At 42.4% G+C, this 22093-nt stretch overlaps 1 protein-coding gene across 1 annotated transcript in view; it reads left to right on the top strand.

Annotated features, from left to right (window-relative positions):
• The window catches only part of SLC2A13 (solute carrier family 2 member 13), a 217530-nt gene that overhangs the window by 38813 nt on the left and 156624 nt on the right, over positions 1-22093 (top strand). Inside the window, exon 2 of the mRNA XM_088480190.1 lies at positions 20944-21103. Coding sequence (XP_088336316.1) covers positions 20944-21103 — 160 coding nt within the window. The remainder of the gene's footprint in view (positions 1-20943; positions 21104-22093) is intronic.

The following is a 22093-nucleotide window of genomic DNA, read 5'->3' as shown; positions in this document are numbered from 1 at the left end:
AGCTAAAGCAGGGGTTCTACTCCAGCTTGTTCGTGGTTCTGAAGCCAGCCAGATTGGTCAGACCTAATCTGAACCTGAAGAATCTCAATCCCTACCTGAGAGTATTCAAGTTCAAGATGGAGTCCCTTCAATCTGTCATTGCGGGGCTCGAGGAAAACAAGTTTCTAGTGTCTCTAGACATATAAGATGCCTACCTACACATTCCCATCTGGCCACCTCACCAGGCGTTCCTACGATTCGCCATTCGGGACTCTCATTTTCAATTCTAGGCCTTACCCTTTGGCCTATCTACGGCTCCTAGGGTATTCACCAAGGTCATGGCTGTAATGATGGCTGTCCTCAGGGAGTCACAATTTTCCCATACCTGGATGATCTCCTCCTGAAAGCTCCTTCCAGGAACCAATTATTACAAAATATACTGGTGACTCACAGGCTCCTCATATGACACGGGTGGATCCTTAACTATCCCATGTCCCGTCTGCAGCCAACACTGAGGCTTCAATTTCTGGGAATGATTTTGGACTCTGTACGTCAGGAGGTCTACCATCCTCAGGAAAAAGCAACTTCCATTCAGGAAATGGTGCGGCTGATCTTAACAACATTGACGAGTATTGGTGCACCTGTGCATACGACTCCTCGGGAAGATGGTGTCGACCTTCGAAGCCATACCATACATTCGTTTCCACTCCAGGTCTTTTCAACTGGACCTCCTCTGTGGTCTGAATCCCATTTATTTCTTAACCAGCGAGTGAAGCTGGCCCCCAGAACTCCGATATCCATTCTCTGGTGGCTGAATTCTTCTCACCTGTAGGAGGGCAAGAGGTTTGAAGTATGGAATTGGATTCTCCTCACCACAGACTCGAGTCTGAGAGGGTGGGGGGCAGTGACTCTAGAGAAACACTTCCAGGGACTAGAAACTAGACTGCCCATAAACATCTTAGAATTACGGACAGTGTTTTATGCTCTTCAACTAGCACTTCACCTGTTGCGAGGTCAGGCAGTCAGAGTAAAGTCGTACAATGCAGTGGCGTGCATAAACCGACAGGGCGGCACCAGAAGTCGGGCGGCAATGAAAGAGGTAAGCTGCATTCTACTCTGGGAGGAGGAATTCGCCGTGGCAATATCAGCAATATTCATCCCAGGTGTGAAAATTGGGAGGCCGAGTACCTCAGTCATCAGGATGTTCATCTCGGGCAGTGGGCGCTCCATCCCCAGGTATTACAACAGCTAGATTGAGGGCCACGGTTCTCCTAGTGGCTCCAGATTGGCCCTGAAGAATTTGGTATTCCAACATACGTCTACTGCTGATAGACGATCTGTGGCCTCTTCCACTGCGATAGAATCTCCTGCAACAGGGTCCTTTTGTCTATCCAGACTTAAAGCGGCTACATTTGACGACGTGGCTGTTGAAAGAGCTAACTTAAGATAAAAGGGGATCCCATCTCCTGCTATCCATACTATGCTCCGGGCCTGGAAGGGCGTCACTTCAAAACACCACCACTGTATTTGGAAGGCTTATGTGAATTGGTGTGAATGGCGGGGATCGCCTCCTACAGCGTTCAAGGTGTCCAGGCTCCTACTTTTCCTGCAAGCAGGATTCTCAGCGGGCCTACTTCTTGGATCCTTGAAGGTTCAGGTTTCAGCGCTGTTCATTTTCTTCCAGCAAAGACTGGCCTTGCTTCCGGATGTTCAGAATTTTCTCTAGGGGGTTATCCGTTTACAACCTCTCTTTATTTCTCTCACAGCTCCATGGGATTTGGATCTTGTTCTCTCTTTCATGCAGTCTTGAACCATTACAGACTGATGAGTTGAAGTACCTATCGTGGAAGGTGGTTCTTCTCTTAGCCCTGGCTTCCGCTAGACAAGTGTTGGAGCTTGGGGCTCTTTCCTGTCGCACTCCGTACTTGGTATTCCATATGGATAGGGCTGAACTCTGTACGCAGATGGCATTCCTTCCTAAGGTGGCATCCGCATTCCAACCTATTGTGGTGCCATTTCTTCCAGCGGACTCTGTGGCTTCCAGATCCCTGGGCGTCGTTAGAGCTCTCCGGGTCTATGTGGATAGGACTACATCTTTCAGGAAAACAGATTTCCTGTTTGTCCGATATGATGTTGCTAGTCCTGGTTAGCTGGCTTCCCAGCAGACTATTGCACGCTGAATCCGTCTGACCATCAGGCAAGTCTATGTGGAATCCATCATGGCGCATTTCACGCACTTGGTGGGTCCCTCGAGAGCGGCTGCCTGCGGGGTTTCCATGGCTCAACTTTGTTGTGCGGCCACTTGGTCGGGCCGACATACCTTTATAAAATTTTATCGTTTTGATACATTTACGGCCTCTGCCTCGCAGTATGGCCGTGCTGTTCTGCAGGCTTCTCAGCGCTCTCCCTCCCGGGATGGGAGCTCTGAGAGGTCTCCACTGTTATGAGCCTCCAGTGTCCCCCTAGTGGATGAAGGAGAAAACAGGATTTTGGTACTTAGCGATTAAATCCCTTTCTCTGATTCCACAGGGGACACTGGACCCCCACCCGGCGCTGTTCCTTCCTGCCATGGTTGATTTTTCATTTTAAGTTATGACTGGTTGTTTTCTTTGTTCCACTGTTTGTTGCAACTTGTCATGTGTACTTGCTTCACCTCCTCCTCTCCAGTTTGTTTCTTTCCAGCTCTCCTCAGGCACAGTTTCCTAAGACTGGCTTGTAGGGGGGTATAGAGGGGGAGGAGCTAGTCACTCTTTCTACATTTTAAAGTGCCAGCTCCTGGTTAGCACACATCTATACCCCACTGTTTTGAGACTCCAGTGTTCCCTGTGGAATCTGAGAAGGGGATTTATCGGTAAGTACCAAAATCCTGTTTTTTGATACACGTAGTTGTCTCAATTTTGTCTTTTTGTGTGGCTTTAAATTGTTTTTTTGATTCTGAATAAAAGTTGTATATATCTAATCTAATGGAGCATACACACTGTCAGATTAGTCAGATGAACGATTTGAACTATGAATGATTTTTGACTGCATTACAATGAATGGAATCGTCCAAATCTGAATGCAAACACATCAGATGTCAGATATAGTTATCTGACCATCGGGAACGCTCATCGTTCATCTTTCAGATATGTCAGATTTTCCTTCAGATATGAACGATTGAATGATCTTTTAAATCGTTATCGTTCAGATCTGAAGAAAATTCTGACCGTGTGTATGCACCCTAACAGTGCCCCTGCGAGACAGTATTTATTTTTTTTGTTCCATGTGTTCCTCCTGGATAGTGTTATCTGCTGGAAACTGGTCAGTAGGGAATTGTATAGTCTAGCAAACCCATTGTTTGCTTCAGATATTTGTGACTTAAGTAACAACAGCAAATCATTTATTTCGGTTACTGGTTACTTTACTTCTGAATAATATGTTGCAGTTGAACCGAAGTCTAGATTGTGCTATTACTGGCAGCAGTGTAGCTGAAAATCCCTTTGATAAAGTATATTTACGGAGTGTGTCAGAGCCATATTTGGAGCATATTTCAGATTTGGACTATTTTAAATCTTAAATACTGAGGGATATCAATGAATTGCTAATAAGTAACTATAGAAAAAGTGGGGCTATCCATTGTCCCAATTCTAGAAGTACTGGTTAGAAAATTAAATCCAGTATCTAATTTATTATGAGAAACACCAACACCAGAAATGTTTTGTTAACATTTTTCTTTGAAAAGTGCCAGCTAACATTCCTACGTTGTGTTTTTGATGACATTCAGTAGTTAATAGCAATTATAGAATTTGACCTTTCTATGCTGTTTGCTGTAGATAAAAATAAAAGGTTATGCTCCTGGCATTGTCTAGAGACAGTTGTCAAAACATGTTAGTTTTCATCAATTTTTTTTTTTTGATGTTCTGATTGTTTAATATGTCTGTGCCATGATAGCCTGTACAATTGCCTAAAGTCCACGGACTGCTTCACCAGTTCTACTTTTAATTTACTGCACCTTCTATCATTGACAATTGCCTATTCTGTATAATTTGTATGAATAAAAAAAAAAGACACACAAGGGTACTACAAATCTACTTTTAAATGCAGTGCACTAATAATATTCATAATAGAATTAAGAAGATTTACCAACTAATAAGTGTGTGTCCCATTGCCAGCTAATATATGTGGAGTTTCGGCTTATAATTTTTATTTGTGTGTGTGTGTGTGTGTGTGTGTGTGTGTGTATATATAATATATAATATACACTCCCAGCATTACATATAGCTCACTCAGGCAGCATAAATTGAGTCAATGTTTCAATTCCTTTTTAATCTGCAAGTTTCATCAGGACAATAAATGTGCATAGTCATCTCACCTTAAGTATGGACAAGCACCCAGTGAAAGCACTAACCGCCAGGGGTGGGACCGCTCACCCGGGCTGCGGCACAGCATGCTGACCACCTGTGGCTAGACATTTTGCACTGACTCCTCATACATTAGCCACATTGAGATACCCCATGATCGATCACCTTTCCCAATCAATTAGAGGTGGAAACCATGCACTCACTGTGCCAAATTAAAGGCATTGGAATGTTGACTACATTTATGTCGCCTGAGTGAGTTGTGTCTTATGCTGAGTGCTGCACGCCTTGGTGAGATTGTTCTATTTTTGTGAGGGCAGCCGGCTTAGTAATAAATACATTAAGGGACTGCCGGACCTTTCTGTTTTCTATGTTGTGGGGTTGTTTTGGCAAATGATCCTTCAGTCATGGAACACATACTACTACTAGAGTTCTGCAAGATCATTCCGTGACTGTTTTTTTACCACAGTGTGTGTCCTGTTGTGACCCCTGTTGCAATGTTTGTTTTAATCACATGGTGTGAAATTATACTATATAGCTGCTTTACGTGGTTTTGAAACTGCTATAATTGCTATTTTGCACCTTGCTATCCTTGCATTGCATCACTGAATCACTGCTATATATGGTTTTGAAGCTGCTATAATTGCTATTTTGCACCTGGCTATTTTGGCATTAGATTATCGTTTAAATTTCTAACTGTTTATTTGGCACTTTAAAGCACTAGCCACTAGTATAAATGATTTGGACACTGATAAGGCTACTAGACAATATAATCCAGTTGCACACTATTGGTGAGACTTTTAGCCATACGGAAACAGAGGCTGATTCCATACTGTTTAACGTGCAATTATCCCAAAATTGGATACAGTACCTTTTTGGAGGTTTTATACCGTGATGTGTTAAAGCTTAAAAAGCATGAAATGAGATTATTTTTATCACGGTTTAACTCTAAGTGAAAACGATTGGAAGGAATTACTCTACTTTTTGTAGATGCTGGGTATCTATATTTAACAATCTACTAAGGAACTTAACTAAACAAAAAATGTCTGCTTTTGAAGTGTTACATAAATTCACTTTGGAGAATGATCCAGATACCATGGGCCGTATTCAATTAGAATAGAAAAGTCAGTTTCCGCGATACTTTTTCGCCGATGACGTCATTTTCGCTAATTCCATTTATCCCCATATTCAATTTGTCCGACTTTTCGCCGGTGCTAAAAGTTTTCGCCTTGTAGCCAGCAGAAAACTTTTGCCACTGGATACCTGGCGGAAAAAAGTGCAGAATTGGGGTTTTGGGGTGCAAAATTGCGGCAACCCCCCTAAACCCTTTTTACACCCCCCTCGACGCTAATTGCGTCAAACGCTAAAAAAAACACAAAACACCCAAAAAAAGCACTTTGAAAAAGTAGGCGTAAAAAATAAAAATGGGGGTACAAAATTATAAACTAACGAAATAGCCTTTGGGTGGGGTCTGCAAGTATGGGGGAGGTTTATTTTTGATTGCAGGTGCTTGCTGAAGGTGCGTTGTTTTGGCACTTTTTAATGCTTGACTTTAGCTACTTTAAAATATGCTAGCACCCATTTTCATGTAATCCAAATTTGATGGAACTACTTATTTTCCCCCTAAAAAGTGCCTAAATGCTATTCTTCATCACTGTCCCAAAGACACTAAATATCGCCTATTGAGACCATTGAAAGACCCCAAATACCTTCAGCAGGACTAATCGGGGTACCCATAGTGAACCCCCATATCGGAGCATCTTTTGCGGTGTCAGGCTGATTTTCCCAAAAATGACAGCACTTTTCGCCTGTTTGCGTTTCGCCGGGTCCCATTTTCGCCGATTTAAAATTGAATACTGGGATACGCAGGGACGCGCGCGTTACTTTTTCGCACCTGAAACCAGCGATGATGGCAAAGTCCAGCAACGGACTTTTCGCTTCTAATTGAATTCGGCCCCAAGTGGTTTAACAAATTAAACCACCAACTACAGGCATACAAAACAGAACTCATTAAATTTAAAAAAGAAATGGGCTCGATTCAATTGAATGCAAATTAAATAGCGCCAGGAGGGAGCTCCCGAAGCTATTCAATTCAGTGTGCTGTTAGGGCAGAGAATGCCCGTTCTCCCACCCCTCACGCTTTAAACAGGGTGTTTAGTCGTGAGAATGACTAAACTGCCATACACGATGCTGTTTCCGCTGCACTAAGGGCAGAAAACAGCATCACGCCTGTACTTTTGTCTGATTTCTGCTCGCATCCTGGAGGGGTGTGAGAAGAAATCCTTAACAGCACGCTGAATTGTATAGCTCCGGGAGCTCCATCCCAGCACTATATAATGCACGTTCAATTGAATCGAGCCCAAAGAGATCTAAGGTAGATGCAGATTATGAGCAACACACTATCAATTTACCAATGATCGTAGCGCAGATGGAATGTAAGAAACCATATCGGAATGTGGATTCTGATTCATCTAATGAGATAATCTCATCGGCAAGTAAGAATGATGGCACTACTCCTCTAACTAATAAAAGGGCTCCTAGACTTCCTTTAGTGGTGACCACGAGTGCCAAGAATCCCATAGATTGAGACGTTACACAAGTCGAGAGGCCAAACCAAAAGGACGGGGTCGTGGCAAAGAACTGCTGTTACCATGCAGGATGTAGTGATCAATTTATCCTCTTACCTACTTTCTGATGTTGAACAACAAGTATTGACTAAAGGCTTGTCTTCTGTACTGACTGTATAATTCAATCCACTACAATGGAAAGTTAAGCAATTTGGACTATGTCAGTTGAAGTTAAAAGAAAACTTTGCCAAATCTACTGCGCTTCCATCCACTGATTCTGATATACACAATTGTCCAGATTATTACCTAGATCTATGTTTGACCCTCAATCTTTCAATGCTTCTATCAAAACCTATATGCAGCTATTGGAGTCAGAGGTCTTAGTTGATATGTCACTTTCTCAAACTGAGACATAATCTCACCAGGGAAGAAAATCATCCCTTACGGTGCCTTGCGGAAAACATGGAATTGATTTTTCGTTCGGCTGATAAAGGGGGCGCTCTGGTTATTCAGGACATCATGGACTACAAGACTGCAGTGTTTATATACCATGTACTTGTATTGTATTGTCTTAAGCTGTATGACACTGTTTTCTTGTTCTGCTCAACTGTCTATGTACTATGTCTATGTACTATGTTTGTGCACTATGTTTATGTACTATGTAAGGCGCTGCGGAACCCTTGTGGCGCCATATAAATAAAGGATAATAATAATAAGTATCCACCCACATTAGTGATTATACCACCTATAGACTGTTGGCATCCGATCCCACTGGAATATTTAAGGAGGAATTAAGCTTTCCTTGATAGTGCTGCGGAAAATGTTATTACTTCGAAGCTGCGTGAGGCACTTTTACCACAACATCCTATTGTGCCGATTTTTTTTTTTTTTTTATATACTATCCCTAAGGTCTAAAATTCAATGGTGTACCAACCGGGTTGACCTATTAATGCAGTTCGCAAACTCCTATTTCAACCCACTACGGTGTACCTGTATGCACCTTAGGCGTGCGCAGAAGTGCCTCTTTCTAAGTCCAGCACCCTGCCTGGCACCGGAACTAGAATGAACACTAAATATACTGGACCTGATCTTTGTCTAGGTATATAGACGACCTTTTTGTATTCTGGCAAGGAGGAGTTAGTAAAGATTATTACTAGTCACAATTCCAGCTCTAGTACTGTTAAACTCACTTACAGTATTGATAAGTCAGAAGTAAATTATTTAGACGTCGTCATTTCATTACAACAGGGCAAAATCGTTACTAGCCTTAATACGAAAACAACTGATAGGAATAATCTCCTTCAATACAATAGTTTTCACCCCAGACCATTGATCAAGGGATTAGCCTATTTGCAAGTTTTGCGCATTAGACGTATTACATCTAACTTCGATTTAGTTGAGCCCCAAATGGACAGTATGATTGCTAAATTTATAGAGAGAGGTTATAACCCTCATGATCTTGAATTTACTAAACGTAAGGTTTTGGACCTTAGTAGGGAGGAATTACTATATAAACATTCACGTAAAATGAAACCACCTGCTTTGAATCACTATAATCAGGCTAGCTCTAGCATTAATCGAATATCCAAAGGGTTGTGGCAGATGATACAATCCGATGATGATGATTTGAAACTATCTGATACCTGAATTATGCCTTGTTATACACGTGGGTGTAATCTACAAGATATACTTGTTAGTACTGTAATTTGAAATATCAAGTCTTAACAGCCACGTGGGGCCCCTCAAAAATTGGCGCTTTCACTGGGTGTTTGTCCTTACTTAAGGTAAGATGTGTATATGCACTTTTATTGTCCTGATGAAAATGCCAGATTAAAGGCATTGAAATGTTCACTCCACCTATGCCCCGCCTGAGAGAGCTATGTGTAATGCTGGGAGTGCCGCACGCCTTGGTAAAATTGTTCTACTTTTGTGAGGGCACCTTAGTTATAAATACATTAAGGGAGTGCATGTGCTGGACCTTTCTGCATGTGTATAATATATATATACATGCAGGTGCATAAATATTGGGACATTGACAGAATTTTCATAGTTTGGCCTCTATTCACCACCACAATGGCTTTGAAAATGAAACAAACAAGATGTGGTTTAACTGCAGACTTTCAGATTTAATTTGAGGGTAATTACATCCAAATCAGGTGAACGGTGTAGGAATTACAACGGTTTCTATATGTGCCTCCCACTTTTTAAGGGGCCAAAAGTAATGGGACAAACTAAACAATCCTAAATCTAACTTTCACTTTTTAATACTTTGTTGCAAATCCTTTGCAGGCAATTACAGCCTGAAGTCTGGAACGCATAGACATCACCAGACGCTGGGTTTCATCCCTGGTGATGCTCTGCCAGGCCTCTACTGCAAATGTCTTCAGTTCCTGCTTGTTCTTGGGGCATTTTCCCTTCAGTTTTGTCTTCATCAAGTGAAATGCATGCTCAATCGGATTCAGGTTAGGGGATTGACTTGGCCATTGCATAACATTCCACTTTTTAGCCTTAAAAAACTCTTTAGTTGCTTTTGCAGTATGCTTCGGGTCATTGTCCATCTGCACTGTGAAGCGCCGTCCAATGAGTTCTGAAGCATTTGACTGAATATGAGCATATAATATTGCCCAAAACACTTCAGAATTCATTCTGCTGCTTTTGTCAGCAGTCACATCATCAATAAATACAAGGGAACCAGTTCCATTGGCAGCCATACATGCCCACGCCATGACACTACCACCACCATGCTTCACTGATGAGGTGGTATGTTTTGGATCATGAGCAGTTCTTTTCCTTCTCCATACTATTCTCTTCCCATCACTGTGGTACAAGTTGATCTTTGTTTCATCTGTCCATAGGATGTTGTTCCAGAATTGTAATGGCTTTTTTTAGATGTTGTTTGGCAAACTCTAATCTGGTCTTTCTGTTTTTGTGGCTCACCAATGGTTTACATCTTGTGGTGAACCCTCTATATTCACTCTTGTGAAGTCTTCTCTTGATTGTTGACTTTGACACATATACACCTACCTCATGGAGAGTGTTCTTGATTTGGCCAACTGTTGTGAAGGGGTTTTTCTTCACCAGGGAAATAATTCTTCTGTCAACTACAACAGTTGTTTTCCGTGGTCTTCCGGGTCTTTTGGTGTTGCTGAGCTCTCTGGAACATTCTTAAAAAGAGAGAATGCACCGAACAGTTGATTTGGCCACACCTAATGTTTTTGCTATCTCTCTGATGGGTTTGTTTTGATTTTTCAGCCTAATGATGGCTTGCTTCACTGATAGTGACAGCTCTTTGGATCTCATATTGGGAGTCGACAGCAACTGATTCCAAATGCAAATGTCACACCTAGAATCAAGTCCAGACCTTTTACCTGCTTAATTAATAATGAAATAATGAGGGAATAGCCCACACCTGTCCATGAAATAGCTTTTGAGTTGATAGTCCCATTACTTTTGGCCCCTTAAAAAGTGGGAGGCACATATAGAAACTGTTGTAATTCCTACACCGTTCACCTGATTTGGATGTAATTATCCTCATTAAGTCTGAAAGTCTGCAGTTAAAGCACATCTTGCTTGTTTCATTTCAAAGCCATTGTGGTGGTGAATAGAGGCCAAAATCTGAAAATTCTGTCAATGTCCCAATATTTATGGACCTGACTGTGTGTGTATATATATATATGTGTGTGTGTGTGTGTGTGTGTGTGTGTATGTATATGTGTGTATATATATATATATATATATATATATATATATTTATATATATTATTATTACTGTGCTAATGTTTTAAGCAGGTGTGGGAAAAAATTCTGCAAAGTAAGAATGGTTTCAAAAATAGAAGTGCTAATAGTTTATTTTTATCAATTAACAAAATGCAAAGTGAATGAACAGAAGAGAAATCTAAATCAAATCAATATTTGGTTTGACCACCCTTTGCCTTCAAAACGGCATCAATTTTTCTAGGTACACTTGCACACCGTTTTTGAAGGAACTCGGCAGGGAGGTTGTTCCAAACATCTTGGAGAACTAACCACAGGTCTTCTGTGGTTGTAGGCTTATCCCTCATTCTCTTCTTGTAATCCCAGACAGACTCAATGATGTTGAGATCAGGGCTCTGTGGGGGCCATATAATCACTTCCAGGACTCCTTGTTCTTCTTTACGCTGAAGTCTGAATGTCTTAATGACATTGGCTGTATGTTTGGGGTCGTTGTCCTGCTGCAGAACAAATTTGGAGCCAATCAGACACCTCCCTGATGGTATTGCATGATAGATTAGTACCTGCCTTTATTTCTCAGCGTTGAGGAAACCATCAACTCCATTTGCTGAAATGCAGCCCCAAACTTGCAAGGAACCTCCACCATGCTTCTGTTGCCTGCAGACACTAATTTTTGTACTGCTCTCCAGCCTTTCGGCAAAAAACTACCCTCTAGTACAGCCAAATATTTAAAATTTTGACTTATCTGTCCAGAGCCCATGCTGCCATTTTTCAGCACCCCAGTTCCTATGTTTTCGGGCATATTTGAGTCGCTTGGCCTTTCTTCCACGTTGAAGGTATGGCTTTTGGCCTTAATTCTTCTATGAAGACCACTTCTGACCAGACTTCTCCGAACAGTAGATGGGTGTACCTGGGTACCACTGGTTTCTGCCAGATCCGAGCTGAACTGGCAGAATTAGCAGATGTGTACCCAGCGCAATATCTCCGGTGATGGGCCCCGAATCGGCAAGTGCATACATATTTGTCCATGCCGGCTCCTACAAGTGAAGTCCTTAACGACCCGCTGGAGTGCACTAGATGATGCACCTGATATGTTGCTCCAATCCGCGGGATCAGACGACATAACGTCTAGAGGGTACCCACCTTAAGAGAGAGAGAGAGACTCCCTGGAAAAGGGGCAAAAGCCTAATTGTTCATGAGTCCAGAGGAACATAGAAGGGAAGAGTGCCCTTGTCTAAAGCTTCCATTAAACATGGTCACTGTGAGACAGTGTAGCTGCAGAAATATGATTGCAGTTCCAAAGGAAGTCTATGTGTGTAAGGAGGTGGTCTGTAGAGCAATTCTATGTAGAAAATATTTAATGCACAGAGACATACCTGATGAAACAGCTTGAAAAGTACCCTTGTGAAATAATTTTGGGATGGAAATATACAGCTGCATCCCCTTTGTTTTCTCAATATATGTTTTGCTAATAAGTTATAGATAAATACAATGACCTTGTTGACAATTACACTGTTACACTTTATTTGCTGTCAATGTATCCTAAAAGTTGCCCATAGGATATGTCAGACAAATGATGTTTCATTGATTGATGTATTATGCCTGGTTAGTGCTGTCTGAAATGTGTATCACTTTACTAGCACTGATGCAATTTAACAGTATTAAATTACAGTTTATTTGTTATTTCTTTTGTGACAAGGTGAATCGTATAAATGGAATGGATATGCAATACCGGCAGTCAGGATGCCTCCTGTCAAAATACCGACAGCGGCATCCCTGTGGTCGGTATTCTGACAGGGGTCGGGTAAGTCCAAGCCAACCAGCCAGATTGGACAGATATCTGACAGAAAATTGTATAAAGTGGTTGCCCAGTTTTATGTCCTAACCCTGACCCCTCCCCAGTGGTGCGTAATCCTAACTCACCCCCCCCCTCCCCTGGGGTGCTCAACCCTAGCCTCTCCCCCCCCCGCCCCCCCCCCCAAAAAAAACAAAAACCCAAAAAACAAAAACAAACAAACAACACTAACAACAAGCAGATGTGAAAGATATATCGGTACTTGTGTACTTTACGGACTCATTGCAGAGAGAACCCAATGAATGTTTTAAATGGTACTTGTGTACTTTACTTTATATACACAAGTTCCGAAAGGTATCCCCACCTAAAGAAGAAAGTTGTCGCCTCGCTGGCTCGCTGCGTCATTCCCACTTGGATGGTAGGGAATGACGCTGGACACTGGGAATGATGCTGGACACTGGCTGATGATGTCCGGGTCCTCTCCGTGAAGGGGATTTAGACATTACCATTATTGATAATAATGAGTGTAGGACACTTGGGTTCTCTCTGCAATGAGTCCGTAAAGTACACAAGTACCGATATATCTTTCAGATATATTACATCTTCTTTGCAGCATGGCCGATGCAATATAACTGTGAAAAATGCCTAGGGGTATATTTACTAAAGATTGATTTTTGGTTGGTTTTGTATTTCAGCGACTAAATCATACATTTTTATTTTTTTTTTCAAATACATTTTTATTGAATTTTAAAGAAAAACACAATTTCAGTAACAATATAAAAGAAATCACAATACTAATAATTGCAATAATCGCAATAAAATAACAAATTAAAATAAAACAAGGGGAGAAGTTATATAACAAAGGAAAAAAAAACAAAAACGGAAGGAATAGAGGGAAAGTACCACAATACACAGAAATAAACATTACATTATATAGTAGTCAGTCAGCAAGAGGTCTGCTCACTCACCATCAATTACATAATCATACCACTTAAACCGAAGCATGATTGGTGAAAAGGCAGACATGGAGTAAGCAATATCTGCTGTTTCCATTAGAAATGCAAATTGTACTTTTATGAATAATCTTATGGATAGTAGGAAGAGTAGATGATTTCCATAATTGTGCTATTGCTGTCTTAGCTGCTATTAAAATATGACCCACTATATAACAGTCACTTTTGGACATGCTTAAAGGGTAAATGTGTAGTAGTGTCAAAGAAGGGGATGGCTGTATACTAACTTTCAAAACCTTGGAAATCAAATCAAATCTTGCAATAAAGCCTGGATATGAGAACAATTGCCGAAAATATGGAATATGGCTCCAACATTCGCACTGCATCTCTAGCAATATTTTGATTGCGCAGGCCATATTTTGTGTAGTTTGGCTGGTGTGAAGTATAACCTATGGATTATTTTATATTGTAACTCCAGATGGTTATAACATTTGGACAGTTCGTGGGCAGTAGTGTAAATAGATTCCCATTGCTGGGGAGTATAGGCCACCTGAAGATCTGACTCTCACTGAGCTTGGGACTTGGTTTTGACTGGAGGACTAACCTCAAGACATATGGAATACCAGAAACCAATAGAACCCTTAGAGTTGCCTCTTGTCAATTTAGCCAAAATATCTGACAATGGTGATTCCAAGGGACCGCACACTTTAATGGTTCTAACCACCCAATGCTGAATTCGGAGATCGGTAAATAATTCTCCAGGTGGCAACTGAAATTGGGATTGTATTTGAGAAAACGGGATGAGTGAGGAGGAACTCGAGATGTCTGCGATAGATTCTATCCCTCTGGAACGCCAAATCGCTACCGGTAAATCCGGGATTAAACTGGCTATAGCGGCTAAAGATAAGTCTTAGCCGGTAGTTTAATACATTTAGACTGAAGTACCATATCATCCCACCTTTTAAGAGAGTCAATAATAGCTCTAGGGGTATTACTCAGTAAAGGGTGCATTTGTTTGGGTGTCCATAAAAAAATCCACCAAGGGGTAGTCTTCTAATAATGTCCTTTCTAAGTCAACCCATGGTTTAGTATTGGGGGGAAGAAACCAATCACTAATTTGTGATACTAAGCACGCTGACTGGTAGAAAACTAGGTCTGGATTTTACAGCCCCCCTGATTCTTAGGTTAAGTCAAGCGCTGGTAAGCTAGCCGTGGTGTTTTACCCTTCCAGATGTAAGACACTATTAATTTACGGGCCTTAATTAGGTAGTGTTTCTGGACCAAAAAGGGAATGTTGCAGAATAAGTACATTAACTTTGGCAAAATCATCATTTTGAATGCCGCAAGGCGACCCAGCCAGGAACCCACAAAACCCAACCAATTATGTAACAGTTCCGTTATGTTTTAGACTTGGATCAAAATTTATCTTAGCGAAGTCATCTAGTCGATTTGGTATGTTAATAGCTAGATAGAGGAGATGGTCCGTTTTCCAATTGTATCTGTATTGGGCTTGTAAGCAAGACAAAACCAGATCAGGTAAATTAAAAGGCAGAGCCTCGGTCTTGGTGGTGTTGAGTTTATATAGAGAAGCTGCACTATATTTGTCTAGTAATCCATGGAGGGTTGGCAATGAAGAAGCTGGGCTGGTTACAAACAAAAGAATATTATCTGCAAACAGACATAATTTGTGGGAAGTCGAGCCAACTTTTACCCCAGAGAATGATGGGGAATTTCTAATTGCTGATGCTAATGGTTCGATAGCTAATATGTACAACAGTAGAGATAGGTGGCAACCCTGTCTTGTACCATTCCTAATGTTAAACGCGATGATAAAAAAAACTAGCGTTCCCGCTAGGCTGTTTTAGCGGGGCGCGGCGCCCTGCCCTCTTTCTGGAAGGCAAAAAGCGCCCTGCCCTCCAGGGCAAAAAGCCCTAATAGCCTGCGGGAACTGTCTTCACCCGCGGGTCGCAGTGTCCCGCGGGTGAAGAAATGTGCGGTGACCCGGTCACCGCCGGAGAATAGACGCCGGGCGCATGCGCCCGTCATCTGTTCTCCCTGTCTGCAGGGCTTGGGGGCTGCCCGGCGTGTCCGTAAGTGCCGGACACGCCCCCAAGAGTGACGAAAAGGGGACGTGTCTTCTAGACACGCCCCCTTCTCGGACGCGCGCGCCTGCGGCGCACGCACGAACGTGCCTTCTCTAGCTCCGGCGCCCTGCCTCGCGCCGGAGCTAGAGTGAACACTAAAAAACGTTGCTGTAGACCCTAGCTTGTGGGGTTGCTGTAAAGCGCCTTAATAGACTACAATATAGCACCCTAAAAACCAAAATGCATTAATGATTCATAGAGAAACTGCCAATGGAGGCGATCAAATGCCTTCTCAGCGTCTAGGGACAGAAGAATTAACTCCTTGTGTCGCCTCAACATCAGCTCTGCCAAATCAAAGACTCTGCGTGTGTTGTCCGATGCTTGTCTGCCGCCAATGAAACCCACCTGTTCCAATTGGATCAACTGAGTAATTTAAGGGTTCAAACATGTGGCTAACATTTTGGCATACATTTTAATATCGGAGTTGAGTAGGACTATTGGGCGGAAATTCGGGCAGGAATTTGGAGGTTTTCCTGGTTTAGGTAGGGTAATAATTTGAGCTTCGAGCATCTCTGCTGGAAAGCTGCCCTGACCCGAAGCAAAATTAAATAAAGAAGTAAGTATGGGGAGATAGAATTTGCAAAGTGTTTATAGAATGAATTAGTAAACCCGTCCGGACCAGGGGACTTCCCCGTAGGCAATGCCTTAATAACTGTCAAAGTTTCCTGTTCAGTCCAAGGAGCGTTTAAAGCAGCAAAAGCCTCCTCTCCTAACTAAGGGAAAGAAATGTCATGTAGAAAAGAAGAAATAGAAGGACTGGACAGCTGTGTTGTAGTATTGTCAGTATGAAGATTGTATAGTCCAGCGTAGTATTCAGCAAAGGCGTTAGCGATCTCAGCGGGATTAAGTAATTTCTTATTATTGGGTGTGATTAGATAATCAATCCTATTTCTTGCCTGACGTTTACGCAACTTACGTGCTAGGAACTTGCCTGCTTTATTCCCTGAATTATAGAACTTCTGCTGAAGTTTAGCTAGAGCGTATTTCATTCGAGCCAAAAACAGCTTCTGAAGTTGGTTTCGAATAGAAACCAGTTCTCTTTTAAGGAGGCGAGAAGGACGGGCTCTATTTAAAGATTCAACCTGTGCTAAGCGCAATTCTAGTACAGATTGATTGAGCAAATATTGGGGCCCATTTATCAAAGTGAATTTGAGGTAAATTCCCCGAAAACACCTGTTTTCGGGGGTTTACCTCAAATACTAAGTATCCCCCGGATGTATGAAGGAGGGACCGCAGCAGCTATCTCCGATACCTGCTGCGATCCCTCCATTGCCGCCGGCAGCCGCATCCCCCATAGATTTCTATGGGGGATGCGATGCTGCAAAATGTGTCAATATCGGGAATGCTTCATCCCGATATTGGCCCCAGCAGCTAACGCTATCTAAAGATAGCGTTAGCCGCTGTAGTCTATGGGGACTTACCGCATATCAGCCGGCGGAGGGATCTGCCAGATCCCTCCGCCGGCAATAGGCGCCGCTCATGTGCAATCCGCGGGACTGCGCATGCGCAGAAGCCCCGACTGCCCTCCGGAGACATCGCAGGGACGGGCTCATTTCGGAGCCCGTCTCCCTGCATGTCCCGGATAATACATCCGGCAGATAGGATCGCATTTTGCAATGCGATCAGGGGCGGTACTGCATGCCCTGATCGCATTGCAAAATGCGATCATTAATAAATGGGCCCCATTGTCTCTTAAGTCGAGAACTTGTTTGAATGGCCACTCCACATAGAACAGCTTTGAGGTCACACCAGTATGTTGAGATGGAAGTGTCTTGTGGGTCATTAGTTGCCAAATACGATTCCAGGGTGTTTAACACCTTCTGGGGAAGATAGTAAATGCTCATATAGGCGCCATGGTCTAGGTGGAAATCTAGTGTCCATCCCACGTCCACGTTACCAAAGCATGGTCAGACCAGACTATAGGAATGATTTTAGATTGGCGAGTGTGTTGGAGCGAATGTTTATCTAGTAAAATCAGATCAATACAGAAGGAGAAAAACCCGCCACACATCACATAAGTCGAATTCTGCTATGAGCTTCACAGTAAAGCTGATGTATCAGTGTTACCACCACTCGCTCCAGAAGCATGAGATGATTACTTATCTAACCGAATATCGGACTAAATTAAAATCGCCCATTATAATCGTGTGACCATGTTTGATCTGGTGGACAGCCTCAAACATTTGTCTAAGAAGTGGAATTTGGAGTGTATTAGGGGCGTAAAGAGAGACTAATGTGACCTCTTTACCATACAACTGGCCTACTAATATAAAATAGCGGCCATTCTTGTCTTCCTTATTAGTTAGAGTGAAGGACACTGAATTATGAAATAACATCGTCACACCATTCCTTTTAAGTGGGCCATTAGCATAGTATGCAACTCTCAAAAACTGTGGGGCTACAGATGAAAAATAGGTCTCTTGTAATGCTACAACTTTAGCTCTGTCTGTGGAAGGTGGACAAAGCTAGCCTACTTGTGTTAGGGGAGTTTAGACCGTGAACATTTAAGGAAAAAAATTGAACCATGATCTATGTTTCATTAAATCATACATTTATTAACATGATTTTTGACATAATTTTGTTAAACAATCTCAAAAATCATCTGTTAGTAAATGTGTGATTTAGACCCTGAAACACAAAATCAACTTTTAGTAAATATACCGCCTAATGTTTACCCGGCATAAGGCTCTAATCATCCAACTGATGTATGATTCCCAGATGTGTTAAATGCTGTGAGATAAAACTCCTGGGTGAACTCCCAGAACTCGAATAGAATAGAGATGATCAATGCTCTTTATTGAAATCCACTTGCGGTAAGACAATGTATCAGTCTTGTAAAACCGTAAAGAGTTCAGCCATGCACAGCAGTAAAGGAGTCATTCTGAGCTCCTAACAGGTTTCACCACGTGACTCGTGACTTCGTCTGTGGAAAGTTTAAGGAATAATGCTTAATAGCCTTGAAATTGAATAGTTAGATAAAAGGTTGTTGGGTTGACAACAAAACATGATCCTCATTTATGAGAAGGCCCACCTGGGCATGCATGGCATGTGAAACATTTTATAAAATCAATACCACCTGGTCTGTATAACAATAACTAAAATAAATCCATTTTATGTTTCACACTTACTATTAAACACCCAGTTCAATTCAAGAACTGACACTCATAGGAAGTCTTCAGTTACTACATGGATTATCTCAGTCTGCAATCACAATTTTCATTTAGTCAGACATACTGTAAACCAAACCATTCCTTTAGCATTACAGGAGGAAAAACTGACTTCAATATGACCGCAGGGCAGAGCAGTGATGGTATGCCAATTGTTTGATGTGTTATATTGCCCTCGTGTTCAGGAAGAATTGAGTTCGATAATATTATAACTTTTTCTAGGACATGCATAACAGAGCTTTGATAGTAATGCTGGCCATACAGTAGTGAGATTTCGGGCCGATTGCCCGATGTTAGACGCGTCATACGATGAATCGTGCGGAAATTGTGTAGTGTTTAGGTAGGATATGATCCGATGCGTGCTCTCGACGCTCTTAAAATGTATCGTATGATCAGATGTGCAGCCCATATTATCTATCGTAATCGTATACAGATCGTGCCGTGTATTTGTGAATGCGATAAAGTGTGCGTCCGACCTTCCCTCCTAAACTGCAGATCGATCGTATCATGAGATCGTATGTACATCGTGTGTCAATCGTGTTTGGCCGGGACTGCCAAGGAGCTGCTGGGAGAGTTCAAGGGAAATCGTAAAATGAATCCCATCTTATGCTGGTCGTACTAGTGTATGGCCAGCATAAGACTCCACTATATAGGATATGAATTTCTGTACATAAACATGGGAAAGATGATTACCGTATATACTCGAGTATAAGTCGACCCGAATATAAGCCGAGGTACCTACTTTTACCCCAAAAAACTGGGAAAACTTACTGACTCGAGTATAAGCCTAGTGTGGGAAATGGCAGCAGCTGGTAGTGCCCCCAGTAGTAATCCCCCACTGGTAGTGCCCTCTGTAGTAATCCTCCCCTGGTAGTTCCCCCAGTGGTAATCCCCCCTTTTAGTGCCCCCTGTAGTAATCCCCCCCTGTAGTAATCCCCCCCCTAGTAGTGCCCCCTGTAGTAATCCCCCCCCTTGTAGTTCCCCCAGTGGTAATCCCCCCTTTTAGTGCCCCCTGTAGTAATTGCCCCCTGATAATGCCCCCTGTAGTAATCGCCCCCTGGTAGTGCCCCCTGATAATGCCCCCTGTAGTCATCACCCCCTGGTAGTGCCTCCTGTAGTCCCCCCCGCCCCCCCCTAGTATAGAGAAATGTGAAAAGAATAAAAAAAAAATAAACACTTACCTTAAACTCCCGCTCATGGTCCCGCCGCTGTCCGCTCCTCTGGCCGCTTTGTATGGGAGAGACGTCGTCATGACGACGTGTCTCCCATCACCCACTGCGGGAGCCGGAAGATGGCTCCCGCAGTGGGAGCAGCAGCAGCCGCTGAGAGTCTGACAGACTCTCAGCGGCTGCTGATTACACCAAACACGCAGCTGCCGGCTCCGGCGGCTGTGTGTTTGGTAGTGTGTAGCGCTGACCGAACTCCGTCCGGTCAGCGCTACACTTGACTCGAGTATAAGCCGAGGGGGTACTTTTTCAGCACATTTTTTGTGCTGAAAAACTCGGCTTATACTCGAGTATATACGGTATATAGATGATATACTATATGGCTTTCATTATTAGGCTGGTATCTATCGACAATACATGTCATATGGTTGGTTCTAGGTTTATAATCTGAAACATGGATTATTGTAGGATTTTGATGTGTTTTGTTCCCTGTATGAATGTATAATGAACTTGGAGTGATCCTAAATTGTCCTTTCAAGTGCAAGTAATTCCCAATATTTTAGAAACTGGACAGTAAACCTAAACACTCAACATCGGTGACACTAAACACTGTGGTTTGCTGCAAAGAATTTTCTAAAAACCCATTCTTGAATAATATTTTTATTATTATTACACAGTTTTAACAGAGAATACATTTCTCGATATAACATATAAATATAACAATTCAATGACATAGTAATATAGAAAAGGCTAGGATGTCTGTCATACAATAAAAGACAGATTCTCCACCTAGTAATCAGCAATTTATAAAGATAATACATAGAAAATAGCATGAACCATATAGTAACTGTAGTGTACAAAAAGACTCCCGCACAACCTAATGAACTATAAACAATATGATTTACCCTATTAATCACTATTTTACGTATCTTTTCTTAAAAACCCATTCTTATCTGTTGAACAGGTGATGTTGCTTTTTTTTTTTTTTTTTTTTTTTTAGTTTCCATAAGATTTGGTCAGTGGTTAAATGGTAAAGAAAGTATTTTGCAGGAAATGCTTGTTTGTTACCTTAATCAAAACATTTAGGCATTTGTGATCTTACACATGTGTTTTCTTTCATCTAGGTATTGCCTCTATGACTGTCCCAGTGTATATTGCAGAAGCAGCACCAACGCACCTGAGAGGACGATTGGTTACAATTAACACATTATTCATCACGGGTGGACAGTTCTTTGCCGCTGTTGTGGATGGTGCCTTTAGTTACCTTCCAAGAGATGGATGGAGGTTCGTAATGAAATAGAATTGCTGAAAAGGTTAATAATTCTCTCTAATATTGAATATAAGAAGAACTGTAAATATTTTAGTGAATGTCTAGAACAGTGGTCGCCAACCTTATTTGGGGAGTGAGCAAACAACCAGAAAAATGAAACCACCTGAGCTAGTAACACTTTTGAAAAAAATGTTTTTTGGCTAATAACCAAATAATAGGAGAATGAAAAAAATGTTTCATAGAAAACAACAATGCATTTAATTAATACAGTGATATCGTTGCACATTTCACTTTTAATTACCAGCTCCAAGGAGGTAAGTGTAGTAGAGGAGCAAAAGATATAGGCAGGGCTGCTGTGTGATTTTTCCAGCAGGGCTGGCTGGGAGTGACACACACCAAATGCAGTTGACTCCTGCGATGTCCAAACCAGTGGTTGAAGTGGAGGTATGGAGGATAGCTGTGCCCCCCAAAATGGGCGTGTATCACGATGGGTGTGGCAATGTATCACGAGGGGGCGTTACCCTGTTGTGTTGAATGTGGTTAAATATGGTCTCTTCAAAAGGTAAAAAAATATGAGGTTTATTTTAGAAATAGTGACATCAGCAAGCCATTAATTCAGATTAAAAAAACAGGAGCTCTGCTGAGGTGCTGCTGGTGTCTGTGTGCGGGCTGCTGCTGGTGTCCGTGTGTGTGTGTGTGTGGGGTGCTGCTGGTGTCTGCGCGTGTGTGTATGTGTGTGTGGGGGGGGTGCTGCTGGTGTGTGTGTGGGTGCTGCTGGTGTCTGCGCGTGTGTGTGTGGGGGGGGTATGCTGCTGGTGTGTGTGTGTGTGGGGGGGATGCTGCTGGTGTCTGCGCGTGTGTGTAGGGGGATGCTGGTGTGTGTGTGGGGGGGGGAATGCTGCTGGTGTGTGTGTGTGTGGGGGTGCTGCTGGTGTGTGTGTGCGTGCGTGTGTGGGGGGGTGCTGCTGGTGTGTGCGTGTGTGGGGGGGTGCTGCTGGTGGGTG

This window comes from Taudactylus pleione, unplaced genomic scaffold (genome assembly GCF_031769625.1).
Source record: "Taudactylus pleione unplaced genomic scaffold, aTauple2 ptg000251l, whole genome shotgun sequence".
Taxonomy (NCBI): Eukaryota; Metazoa; Chordata; class Amphibia; order Anura; family Myobatrachidae; genus Taudactylus; species Taudactylus pleione.
This window is presented reverse-complemented; position numbering and strand designations above follow the sequence as displayed.